We start from the raw sequence: 13,087 nt of genomic DNA, 5'->3' as shown, positions 1-13,087 counted from the left end.
TCCTGGCCGGGCCGCCCCGGGCTGCGTTGGAGGCTGAGGCCCAGCGGGGCCGCCCCGCCGAGGTTTCCCGGAGGCCCGGGGCTCCCGGACCGGGCCGGGGCTGCCCCGTGCGGGGATGTCGGGGCAGGCAGGGCTTGCAGGGCACCATGGCACACCCGGCACCGCTCCGCTTGCAGGAACCGGCCGCCACATTGTCCATTTCGGCAGCCCGGGGGAATTCGCCCGGCGGGGCCTTTCCCCGGGCAGTTCCCCGTGCCCGCGGCCGGCACGGCGCCGCTGCCCCGAGCAGGGGAAGCCCCGATCCCGCCGGCCCCGGGGCGCGGCTCGGGCTCCCCGCTCCTCCCGGCCGGAGCGAGGCAGCATCGCCGACAGCCAGCCCAGCCCCGGTACCGCGGTGAGCGGCCCCGGTGGCCGCGGTGAGAGCCCGGTACCCGCGGTGAGAGCTCCGGTACCCGCGGTGAGAGCCCCGGTAGCCGCGGTGAGAGCCCCGGTAGCCGCGGTGAGAGCCCGGTACCCGCGGTGAGAGCTCCGGTACCCGCGGTAAGAGCCCCGGTAGCCGCGGTGTACCCGCGGTGAGCGGCCCCGGTAGCCGCGGTGAGCGCCTGCCAGGGCCCGGCGGGCTCAGGTACGGGAGAGGCGGGGATGCAGGGAGGGATGGAGAGGAGCGGGAGGAATGGAGAGGAGCGGGAGGGACGGAGGGGAGCGTGAGGGATGGAGAGGAATGGGAGGGATGGAAGCAGCGTGAGGGATGGAAGGGAGCGGGCCCCGCTGCGGAGAACCGCCCGCAGCCCCCGCACACACGGGCCCGGTGCCCGAACCGCGCCCCAGGAATGCCCGAGGGCAGCGGGGCTGGCCGGGGCTCCCGGCCGCTCTCCGTCCCCAGAGCCGGGGTGGCTGAGAGACTCCGGGCCGCAGCGCTCCGTGCCCCGGCACCACCCGGACCCCCTCGGTTCCGTGGCGTTTGTGCTGCCGGCTCTAGCCCAGGGCTCTGGCAGCCCCTGCGGGCACTGCCGAGCTCCCGCTCCGGTGCTGCGGAGGGAATTGGCCGAGCCAGGCCATGGGAAACGCTGCTGGCTCCCGCACAGAGCCTCCAGCCCGTGCTGTGCCCTGCTCACATCGCGGCGGTCTCAGCGCCAGCCCGGCCTGCCCACGGCAGCCTGCAGTCATTCATGTTCAGATTTCTCAGTCAGCGTGACTGCTGGTAATACTGAAACAGGGTATGGTGTGTCAGTGTTGTCATGGGGGGAAAAAAGCCTTAATGAAGGGATTATTATAATCAAACTGCACCGGTTCCATGGGTGAAAACCTTCCTTGGACTTTCCAAGAAACACCAGAATCGATTTTGGCTGCATTTCCAAAAATATCCCACTGCACAGCAACCAAACTGACCTGAATGTGCACAACACCTTGGCACATGTGGCTCCAGGTGGGCCTGGCCAGAGCACAGCATCAAGGGCTTGTGGCCTTGGGATTTCCTTTGTCATTTCACCACAAGTCTTATGACTTCGGGAAAGTCACTGTCAACACACCAGCTGCTCAGTTTCTGTGTGTATGAAGTGAAATCACGAATTTTGAGAATTTATGTGGTTGGGGATTTACTCTGCAGAAACAATCCTGTGTGATGAGGACTGACGGGACTGGAGCTCATCCTTCTACAAGCTAAAAACTCTTGAAAGAAAACCCCAGCCCACCCTTTTTAGGACACTTTTAGGTCTATTTTTGTGTTGTGTTTGAGGGAAATTTTAAAGGTGTAATTTCCTGCTGGTGGCAGGTCAAACCCCTCTGTGACATTTGGTCGCGCCTGTCACTGCAGAGCCAGCCGAGCACAGCGAGGTTGCTGCTCAGATCTGGGGCTCTGCTGCATCCTCCCACATCCCAGTGAGTGTTTGAGCACCTGGATTGTCTCTCCTCTCATCCAGAGCTCGCTGAGATGGCTGAGAGCAGCCCCAGGAGCCTGCAGGACCCCCCCAGCTCTGCCCCTGATGAGAACGAGTTCCCCTTTGGGTACCCCACCAGCATCTGTGAGGACGTGCCTGGGCAGAAGTTCCTGTGCAGCAACTGCCACAACATCCTGAAGAAAGCCCTGCAGACGCTGTGTGGGCACAGGTACTGCTCTGCCTGCCTCACCTGGATTGTCAGGTAGGTGCTGGGCTGTGCCAGGGGCTCCCTGGCATTCCCTGCTGCCAGGATTTTCCATGGGGATGCAGGATATTCCCTGCCTCCTCCTTGTTCTGCCATGGGGCCTGATGGAGCTTTTCTGTCTGTGATAAAATAATTCTGATTTAACCTTAAAGGCTGACTTAATCCTTCCTTGGCACTTCACAGCTCTTTGATAAGGGATATTATGGAGTTTTGGTGAATATAATGTCATATATGTCTGTATCTGTCTGGGCAAAATGGGTGTTTTCTGTGTTTTAAAAGATTTCCGTTTTCACATTCTCTTTCCTACTTGGAGTTTTTGAATCATTCATGGGATAAATAGCATTCCATCTTTATTCCCATTTATGGTTCAGGCTGCCCTTATTTTCCTGCAATACAGATAAGATTAATGGGCATAGTCCTGATCTTGAACAACAGAAGAGCAAAACTTTTTTAAACATCAGTGTGTTCAAGAATTGGCCTTTAGTGAACAAGGACTATGAATTCTGAGTGGAAATCACAATTTTCATGGGTTTATTTGTGGCAGTGCCTATACAGAGACTTCCTAAACTGCAGTACACTAATGGATTGGTATTTAATTTTTCTTTCTTTTTACCAGAAACAATAAAAATGCAATTTGCCAGAAATGTAAAGAGGAAGATCCTAACACTTTAGGTGAGGAAAGCCTATTGGCAGAAGACAGGGTAAGTTGTAGTTCACAGATCATTAATTCATCAATAACCATTCTCTGCAGTCATCATTGCACTGGAGTTCAGAAGGGAATAATCTAAAATGCAATAGCAGCTGATAGTTACACATTTTAACTTTAGCTTCAATAACTTGGATTTCCCAGAGTTTTTGATTTTAAAAAGTGTAATGGCAGCCTCAGGACTTCCCAAATCCAGGTTCTGCAATGTAAAATCCCAAACTCTTCCATATGATTAACTTTTTATTGTCTCAAAGTAAGTGGTGCTTTCCTACTTGCAATAATATGTCTTAACTGTTACTTATTATCCTCAGGAAGTGTTTTAATGGATTTTCCAACCTCATGGTTTCTTGTACCCCTCAAACATGAAGCTGAACATAATAATTGATACAAACTATACACCTGGCCAATGTTTCATCTGTAATTTAATGGTGCAGATCTCTTCTTGTGTGATTTTCCTGGCAGATTGCTGTGCAAAGTGGGCCCTAAGGCCCAGTCCCAGCCTGTCCTTTCCCCTCCTCTCTCATTACATGCAGGGATATCAACAGACACATAATTTGTCTACATTTTTGGGGGAGAAATGAAAACAATCAGGCAGCTGGAAGTGGCATAAAAGCCAAAGTTTAGAACGCAGCAAAAATAATGGATCTGCTGATGCTGAACTTGGTGACATCCCAGAAAAAACCCGAAATCCTCAGTTCTGGAATGAATTTCCCAATGACCGATGCCTTTAACTGTGGCAGGCCTTCCTCTTGTGCCAGGACCCCCATTTTAGTGCAAGGTGTAATATTAAAGTGAGCAGTATTTCATCATTACATAACAATTCTACAATTCCTCGTGCTAGAATAACAAAAATCCATGTAGTGCAAAGAACAAGCCTCTCTCCCATCTGGTTCAGATTTTTTTAGCACGCTGCTAAATGGAAGCAGCCCAGATCTGAGCCGTGCTCTCGGTGCAGACTCTCAAGTGCTCACTGCAGCACGTTTAGGAGGTGTTAATGACCCCGATAATGAAATGCATTCATTAAGGGACCCCACAGGCAGGGTCCTGTCAGCACATCGCTGCATGTGAAATATTTCGGGCTCCTGTGAAAAGAAATGCAAACTAAGAGCTGTAGTTTGGCTCATTTTCGGTAAATTAATATCGTGTCAAATAAATTATTTTTGAGCGCTAAGAAAGAAATTATTTCATAATTATTTGGGCTTCTACTGCACTAAGATTAACTTGCCAGGTCACAGAGTCTTATGTAGTACAGTTAATTTTTAAAAAATTAAAGATTTATCAAGGTGTGGATTTCTAGCACCCTGTTTCTATTCCAAGGATGCATCCAAAAGTGCTTTCTGACCAATGTTTTTTATTACTTTTTTTTTCTTTTCAGGCTTTTGGTGATGCTGCCATTAATAAAGAGATTTCTGAGCTCAGAGTCCGCTGTGTGACCCCTGGGTGCAGCTGGTCTGGTGTCATGAAGGATTTTGAGGTATGTTCAAAGAGAGTTTATTCAGATTAACATGGGGTGGGGACAGAGAGGCAATGAAACCAGGGTATCAGCAGACACAAATTAATGCAATTAATTCGAATCAGTGTCACTATTGTGATTCATACCAATGTTTTTGTCTAAAAATGTGCCATTAATCTATTCCTGCCTCTGGCAGGGGGTTGGGACTCGCTGATTTCTAAAGTTTCTTCCAAACCAAATCATTCTGTGCTTCTGTGATCAACTTTAGCGGGGCTTTAGCCAAATCCAGAACATTCTGAATGAAACTCACATTGCACAAACTTACATCAGCTTGATATTTTATCCAGTGGTTTCCTTATTATTTAAATGCAAGGCTGCTACAAGGGGCAGAGCAGCTCAGTCTCCAGGACATTGTTTAGGCAATGTCCTTGGGATGTTTTATTGGAGAAATAATACCCTCCTCTGTCAATGTATTGATTGTATTCACCATTCTTTTCAGACTGATCTCAAATGCCTCAGTTAAAATATTTAAATGGGCAAGATTTGGCAAATCTGAGTAATGAATACAAGGGAGAGAGCTGGGGCCAGGATCATGTTGTTTTTAAGCAAAAGCCCTAAGGGGCTTTTTAAGGGAGACCTCATGTTTGAATTTACCAAATGTTGTTTGGTTTTGGTTTTGGTTTTGAGATTTTTTCAAAATTAATAATTAACAAAAAAAGCCCCAGTAAAGCTGGTGAATTTTTCACCAGTAATCTCAGTAACTTTGTGGGGTGGGACTTTACCCAAGCTTAGAAGAAATGCAGATCAGAGCCCTGGGCTGCCAGAACAGAGACTATTTATAGATAAATGTGAATATCTATTTATAGATAAATGTGAATGAGCACTTCACATGCTGCTTTATTACTCTGTACTTGCAGGAGCATCAGAGTTTATGTGAATATGCTCTGATCCCCTGCCACACTGGCTGTGGGCACGTGGTGATGAGGAGGAAGCTGGCAGATCACTTGGAAAATGGATGTGTCAATAATGTGACAGTGTGTCAGCAGTGCCACTGCAGCCTGGCCAGCTCTGAGTGCCAGGTAAGAACATTTCTCTCTCAAATAAAGGCTTTTTATTGATGCTTTCAATGATCTCTGGTGCCATTTTCCCATCCTGATTTCGTTGCACTCGGGGAATATTTAATTTTCCTGAGTTTGATCATTTTCCCACAGGAGTGTTGGGGGAAAATGGATGTGATAATGTGCTGGTGATGTGACAAAGGGCCCTGGTGCTCCCCTGGTTTCAGCTCCTGCCTCAAAATGAGTCCTGGTGTGAGGCAAGAGAAAACCAGAAAAGCACAGACAGCAGCAGGAGGGGATCTTGAAAGTGGCTGAAGTTTGTTCAGACCAAAACTACCCACAGATGTGTAGGGCAGGATTCTGTCAGATATTATTTCTATTAGATCTGACCAGGTACAAATCTCCAAATTATCAACAGTGTCCACAGACCAGGAAGATTTCACCCTGAATCTGCCACAAATATCTCAGTGCCCATTCAAACATATTTGCTTTATATTTTTTAATGTTATTTGCTCAAAACAATGAATATTGTTCCCTCCAAATGATCCCAAGAGGATAATTGCCAGCCTTGCAGGTGGACATGGTGATTAAAGACCCACAGGAGAGGAGGGCTGTGAATATTTCAGAGATGTTCTGTGTGTCCAAAGTGTCACAAATTGGTGCCTTTCAAATACTGAGCTGAGAGATTTATAAGGAATATGAGTCCTCCTGGGGCAGGAATGGGCTGCTCTGCTAAAATCTGCTTCTTGGGCAGTCCTGGCTGCTGAGAATTTTAGACTTTCTGTGCTGAAGGGCACAGACCCCCAAGAAAATTCTGTATTTGACCTGAGGCCATGGAGAAGGCTTCCAAAATGGGTTGATAGCACTGGGATTCCAGGTGTGGAGCTGGATTAAAGTGTGGGATATCTCAGGGTGGTAAACAAGTGCCTTCAATCCCAACCTCAACAAGGTAGAAAAAAGAAACCCAAACCTGCGTTGCTCATCCCTCAGTGACGTGCAGAGAGAGGAGAACCCAGAGCAGGCTCATCCTGCCTGTGCTGAACCCAGATCTGAGAGCACCAGGAGGTGGCACCAGGAATTGCTGCCAGCCTTGCTGGGGCTGCAGGGCAGCCTGAGCCCGGCTCCTCCTCTGCCCAGAGCTCCTTTCCTCCCACTCAGCCGCCACCTCTTTGATATTTGGGTTGGGAAACCTTGGTAACCGAGCAGGGGGTTGGCCTTGAGGTGGGGCTTTTTCTCGGCCTCCTTTAGTACGTGTAGAACTCATTATCTGCTCTAATGAATTTGCACCGAGCTCACAATTGTGATTGTTTATGGGTGTTCCACGTGTCCACAGCCCTCTGGGAGAAAATAGTAAGTTCTGGGTGCTGCCCTTGCTCTCTTCATTTTATTCACTCAGTTTAAGTTCTGGTGATTTTTTTGTATTGCTCTATTTTTAAATAAACTTCTCTCCTCTGAAGGAGAGTCCCACTCCCCCTCAAGAAATTGGTGAGCTGGAGGAGTAAAAGAGCAGAAATGAATAAGATCGCTGGCAAGATAAAAAGTGTTAAAAAATGAGTTAGAGAGTGAGAAAACCCCGTGGCTGCATTTCTGAGAACTGAAAGGGAAACCTCAGAACTGCTGTGCAGAGGAGGCTGTGAGGATGAAAACCACCCCTGTGCAGAGTGAGGGGAGAGCTGGCAGTTGTGTTAAATACAGATATTACAGAGCCAGGGGCAGGGATCATTTCACCCTTCCTGCAGGCAGAAAAGGCAGGAAGCTCCTGGGAGTGTGGTGCATTTTCTGCAGCACATCATGAGGGAGAATTTGGATTCCAGCCTCCAGAGTGTTCATGGCAGGATGCAAGAAGGGTCTGCACATTGAGCAAAGTGCATGGAGTCAATGCAGGAAGAGTTTATATTTGAATTTGAATTTATATTGGAGTTTCCTGTGCTGTAACCTGTTTATCTTCATATACATTTTTTTATATATATATCTGTATATATTTGAATTTCCTGTTCTGCTGGTCATTGTTGCTTCCTGCTCTGTAACCCCCTGCTAGTCACTGCATGTATGTGAGGGCACATTTTTGTGTGTGTGCACATGACTTGAACCTGGCAACACCTGCACATTGCCAATCTTGTACCCAATATCCCAGGGTGACCTTTATTTCAATAATTAAATAAGGTACTGAATTTTTCCCTTGTTTGAATGACAGGAGCATTCATGTGAAGGCAGTTTATGCAAGGAACAAAAACCTGTGCAAACAGAAACAGCATCAAAGGAAAAGGTGGGTGAAAGATGAGGGAGTGCAATGCAGCTTTATTTCAATTAATAAAATTATCATTTGTTCATTCAGATTAAATAAACACCTGAGAGCATCTTCAGATCCAGCAGTTGTTTCTGGCTGCTCTTTACATCCCAGCAAACCCTGCTCACTGCTTCCCCTCCCCTGCTCCCACAATTACCTTCAATAATTATCTTCCCAATTAACCTTGTAAAATGGGCAAATATTTGTTTCCTCTCATAGCTTCAGTGAGAGCCACCTGACCAGGAGGTGCTGTAGAGCATTTCCAGCATCTTTGTGAGCAATTGGGTGATCCCTGTGCTCATTAAATTGTGTTTTGTCATTCTGGGGTGAGATGGACACCCCCCTGCCAGGCTGTGTGCAGGACACTTGCTCTCACCACACTCTGAATTGATTTACCATCCATTTCAAAGCTGGTTGGGCACTGGAAGCTGTGGAATTACCTTGATTTGAATTAATCTGATTTATAGCTGCTGGGTTTGTGGCTTAGGTGTTTGTAGGGGAATAAAATAATTCCCTTCAATTGGTTTTGATTATTTCTTCTGCTTCTTTTCTCAACAGAGCCACTCTACATCCTCAGCCAGCAAGGATGGCTGCTGTTTTTCTGAAGTTGGCTGTGCATTTAGGGTGAGTGAAACAGGTCCCTTCAGGATGTTCCACACCCTGGTTTGGACATTCCCTTCAGGGAAACGTCTCCCAAAACAGAACCAGCATTTCTGCTGCCAGGTGATGGAGCTGCAGCTGCACCCTGCAGCTTTCCATCTCCCGGGGGCTGAAGGGTGGCTGGGGTGGCACGGAGGGGGCAGTGACAGCTTTGTCTCTTCCAGGGAAGCAAAGAGAAGATCCAGGAGCATGAAAAATCTGCAGTGGGAGCGCACATGCTGCTCCTGCTGCAGCACATGAGGCACCTGCAGGGATCCCTGTGCCCCAAGGGCTTCTCCCCACGGCCAGAGCTGAGCCTGAGGAGTGCAGGGAAAAGCATCTGTGAGCTGCAGATGCCAGCAGAGCCAGAGCTGGACTGTTTCCCTGCTTCTTCTGTCCCCGGGGATGAGTCTGTCCTGCAGCAGCTCATGAGGGAGAAGGTGATTTCTGAGCTGGAAAATAAGCTGCAGGTGTTTGAGAACATTGTGGCAGTGCTCAATAAGGAGGTGGAGAGCTCCCATCTGGAAATCCTGGCCTTCAGGAGGCAGAGTGAGCTGGACCAGAACATAATACGGGGCCTTGAGCTGAAGGTAAAGATGACAGCAGGGATTGTCTGGGTGCTTGTTCTGTACACAGTAAATGCTGACACACATCAGGGGTAGGGACCAGAACAGGAGTCTGAGCTGTGGAGGGCTCAGTTCTGGACACATATTCAGGATCTTTTTGTTGTTTGATACATTTTCAAACGTGGATCTCTAATATTTGTTCTCTAAATCCACGTTTAGGTAGTGAGATACTCCTGAGAGCTCTGGGTGTTAGTTTGCCATGATCAGACTGTGAGCAGGCAGCAGAGCTGTTTAATTGCCTGATCCTCTCACAGCAACATTTTGCCTGGAGGCCCAAACAACATCTCTGGGTATGTTTTGACATATTGCTGTCACTTAGGAAGGAATCAAAGCAGAGCTCCCAGAACATGAGGGCTCCAGAAGGATGCAGCCACCACTACAGCAAAGCCTGCAGCAGGGGCAGGCTGAGGACTGTTTTTTTCCTCTCAGATTGCAGAGCTGCACCAGTGCCTGATGCAGAAGGATGCAGGGCTGAGCAGCCTGCACAAGAGCCTGCTGTTCTCTGAGCAAGCCTCCTACGATGGCATCTTCCTCTGGAAAATCACCGAGGTGGGCAGGAAGCTGCAGGACTCTGTGACTGGCAGGACAGTCAGTTTGTACTCCCCAGGTAAAGCACCGGATGGAGATGTGTGTTCACAAACCCCAGCCCTTCAGAATCCCTCCATTTCTCCAGAACTCTGCTCCTTTCTGCAGCAGGAGCATCTTTGAGCAGCTCCTTAAGCCGGGCTGCTGTTTGTGCAGAGATCTGTAATGCAGGGCATGGATGTGCATTTCCAGAGGGCTGTGCTCTGGTTTGGGCTCTCACCCTGCCCGTGGCCCCCAGCACAGCTCCTGCAGTGGATCCATCCCTGCCAGCCCTCAGCTGGTGCCTGCAGCTCCTTCCCATGGGGGCAGTAACTGGATTAGGTAAATTACACTTGTGTAATTTATAATTTATAATAACAGGTCATTTTCACCAAGGTTTGAGGCACTAAAAGGATTCCAGCCACTAGGTTTTCATTGCTTGTAATCTCCAGGGGGTGTTGATTTGTCTGCTCTCCTTTCTGTGAGAGCAAGCCACGTCACACATTGCCTTTTCCCATATGCCAGAACACACATTATGCCTTATTTCCCCCCAAAAACCATCCTTACTGATGAAGAGTTCTGATTTTCAGCTTTCTACACTGCAAAGTATGGCTACAAGGTGTGTCTGAGGGTGTACCTGAACGGGGATGGGACAGGGAAGGGAACCCACATGTCCCTGTTCTTCGTTGTCATGAAGGGAGATTACGACGCTTTGCTCCCGTGGCCCTTCAGGCACAAGGTAAGAAGGGAAACCTTTCCCATCTGATCCCAGCCAAAAGCCAGCACAAGGTGACTCTTTGCCTGGAATTTTGTGGGAGCTGAGTGCTTTTCCACATCCCTTTCCAAAGGTGAGGAGCTGCCCTGCAGCCCTGGGTAGTGATTTGTGTCCTACTGGAGTCCCTTGCAGGGAAAGCTGCTCCTGCTGACATTCCAGATTTGCCAGGCAGGGTTTTCACCACCAGAACGTGGTGTTTGGAATATTCCAACCCGTGTCCACCTGGGCTAAAGCCAGACACATCCCTTGCTAAACACAGGTAATATCAGTTTAGGAGGGAATTATGATTTGGTGCCTGAAGGCATCACAAGGGTGAGGTGAGAGTTCCACTTACAGAGGTGCCACAGATGTCTGAGGTGATCCTGGGCTGGTTTTTCCCCAAAGTGAGATCTGATAATGGCAACAATGGTTAGGAAGGCAGTGAAACCATGGCAGGGCCTGACCTGTGCTCTGGCACTTGCCTTTGTGGGGTAATAATTCTGTAAACCTTTCCTATAAATAGTTTTATTGCCAGTTAACAGCCAAAAAATAGAAATCAAAGCTCCCAATACTCACTGTATTAAAAGATTGTTACAGATCTTTCATATTTCAAGGTATAGAACAGTGAGAAAATAAAAGGAGTAACGAGGTGGGGATATATAAGTTGTGTCTTTTACATATTTGTGCATGGGCAGTTGAGCTGTTTCTTCTGATTCCAAAGCACAAAAACAGAATAAATGCAATCACTGTAACCAAACCCAGGGGCTGTTTAAGTTGTCAGGAGAGACTTTGGACTGTGCAGTTCTCTACCAAGGAATAATTCCTTACTTGATTTAATTTAATTTCACTTTATGGGTAGCAAAGTTTTAAAATCTTCATCTGGGAGTTCACATGAGCCGACCTTGCAGGCTGGAAACCTTTGTTACAGCTTGTATTTAATTATCAATGGAGCACCAGCTGCTTTTGCAGCACTTCTGCCCCTGGTTTGTTTTGCACCCCAGTAACTCCCCACTGCCACGTTCTGTTTTCCAGGTGACGTTCATGTTGCTTGACCAAAACAACAGGGAGCACATCATCGATGCCTTTCGCCCAGACCTGACTTCTGCCTCCTTCCAGAGGCCCGTGAATGAGATGAACGTGGCCAGTGGCTGCCCCCTGTTCCTGCCCCTGGCCAAGCTGCAGTCCCCCAAGCACGCCTACGTCAGGGAGGACACGCTTTTCCTCAAGTGCATCATAGAGACAAATTAGCAGCTCCTCAAGTGTGGCCGGCCTTTAAAATAATCAGTTGTGATAAAGCATCGCATTTCAAAAACACCCACCCCGTAAACAAATATTTATCAAAGTTTGTTTGGGGAGGAACTGGATATTCTGTGTGTTTTCCTCTGTTCCACCTTTCAAATGTTCTTCCAGGGACAGAGTACTGGAGTAATTTACCTAAATAGATTATGCTTCTCCTCTCTGTATCACTTTGACAAGTGCTGTATTTATTACAATCATTCATATTTTCTTATGATTTTATTTATTTCCTAAAAAATAACTCACTAACTTAAGAAAGGCTTGGTGGTTTTTTCACTGTCAGATAGGGAATTGAGCAGCTTGGAGAGGTTACAGAAACAGCTGAGCTGTGCTACACTTTCCTTCCTTGCTGTTTCCTTTCCTTCTTTCTGGGAAAAGGAAGATCCTGTTGGAAATGCCCAGAACATCTCTGTGTATTGTGTATTTCCCTGAAAGCTGCCTGGCTGGGAGAGCACTTCCAGGCTCTTCAACAGAGTCCATGGAGAGAGCTCAGTTAGAAAAAGGGTGGATATGGATCAAATCCACGCTAAATAAACAAACAGACACGAAACCCGATGCCCAGGGCTCCTCCTTTCAAAGGCACAGCTGGCAGAGAGCAGCCAGATCCCAGCCTGAACTCAGCCAGATCCCAGCCAGATCCCAGCCAGATCCCAGCCAGATCTCAGCCAGATCCCGGCCAGATCCCAGCCAGATCCCGGCCAGATCCCAGCCAGATCTCAGCCAGATCCCAGCCAGATATCAGCCAGATCTCAGCCAGATCCCAGCCTGAACTCAGCCAGATCCCAGCCAGATCTCAGCCTGATCCCAGCAAGATCTCAGCCTGATCTCAGCCTTATCCCAGCCAGATCTCAGCCAGATCCCGGCCAGATCCCAGCCAGATCCCAGCCAGATCCCAGCCTGATCCCGGCCAGATCTCAGCCAGATCTCAGCCTTATCCCGGCCAGATCTCAGCCAGATCTCAGCCAGATCCCAGCCAGATCCCAGCCTGATCCCAGCCTGATCCCGGCCAGATCTCAGCCAGATCCCAGCCTGATCCCAGCCTGATCCCAGCCAGATCCCGGCCAGATCCCAGCCAGATCTCAGCCAGATCTCAGCCTGATCTCAGCCAGATCCCAGCCAGATCTCAGCCAGATCTCAGCCAGATCTCAGCCTGATCCCGGCCAGATCCCAGCCTGATCCCAGCCAGATCTCAGCCTTATCTGCTCTGACTGAGGGTGCAGGCAGCCGTCGGACCCAGCCCCTCTCCCGAGGGCATTTCCATCCCTGGAGGGGCTCCAGGAGCCCTGCGAGGCTCGTTCGGAGCCGGAGCAATCCCCGGGTCCCCTTCCCAGTCTCGGGGCTCCGCTCCCAGCCCGGCCCTTCCCCATTTTCCTCTCCCACCCTCAGCACCAAAGCGCCTCGCTGAGGAAGTGGCCGGCACTGAAAGGAGCTGGAATCGGAGGATTATCAAGAGTTCTCTGCTCCAGTAAATCATTCCTGTGTGATTGTGTCTGGATCAAACCAAACGAGGCAGAAAAATCGCGGAGACTTTGAGGGAGTCAGATCAGCAGCGTTTGCTCCGT

General features: G+C 49.0%; 1 protein-coding gene across 1 annotated transcript; it reads left to right on the top strand.

Moving 5' to 3' along the window:
• The first annotated feature begins 401 nt into the window (after positions 1-401).
• On the top strand, positions 402-11,783 carry TRAF1 (TNF receptor associated factor 1). Its single transcript, XM_063174701.1, has 11 exons — positions 402-625; positions 1,920-2,139; positions 2,759-2,843; positions 4,224-4,322; positions 5,219-5,380; positions 7,554-7,625; positions 8,205-8,270; positions 8,471-8,875; positions 9,341-9,518; positions 10,066-10,214; positions 11,262-11,783. The coding sequence occupies exons 2-11, from the start codon at positions 1,931-1,933 to the stop codon at positions 11,475-11,477; spliced, it is 1,641 nt and encodes a 546-aa protein (XP_063030771.1). The 5' UTR covers positions 402-625; positions 1,920-1,930; the 3' UTR covers positions 11,478-11,783.
• The last annotated feature ends 1,304 nt before the right edge of the window (positions 11,784-13,087 follow it).

The sequence above is a fragment of the Melospiza melodia genome, chromosome 22 (assembly GCF_035770615.1).
Source record: "Melospiza melodia melodia isolate bMelMel2 chromosome 22, bMelMel2.pri, whole genome shotgun sequence".
NCBI lineage: Eukaryota > Metazoa > Chordata > Aves > Passeriformes > Passerellidae > Melospiza > Melospiza melodia.
Note: the sequence above shows the minus strand (reverse complement) of the source record. Positions and strands in the feature narration are given on the sequence as shown.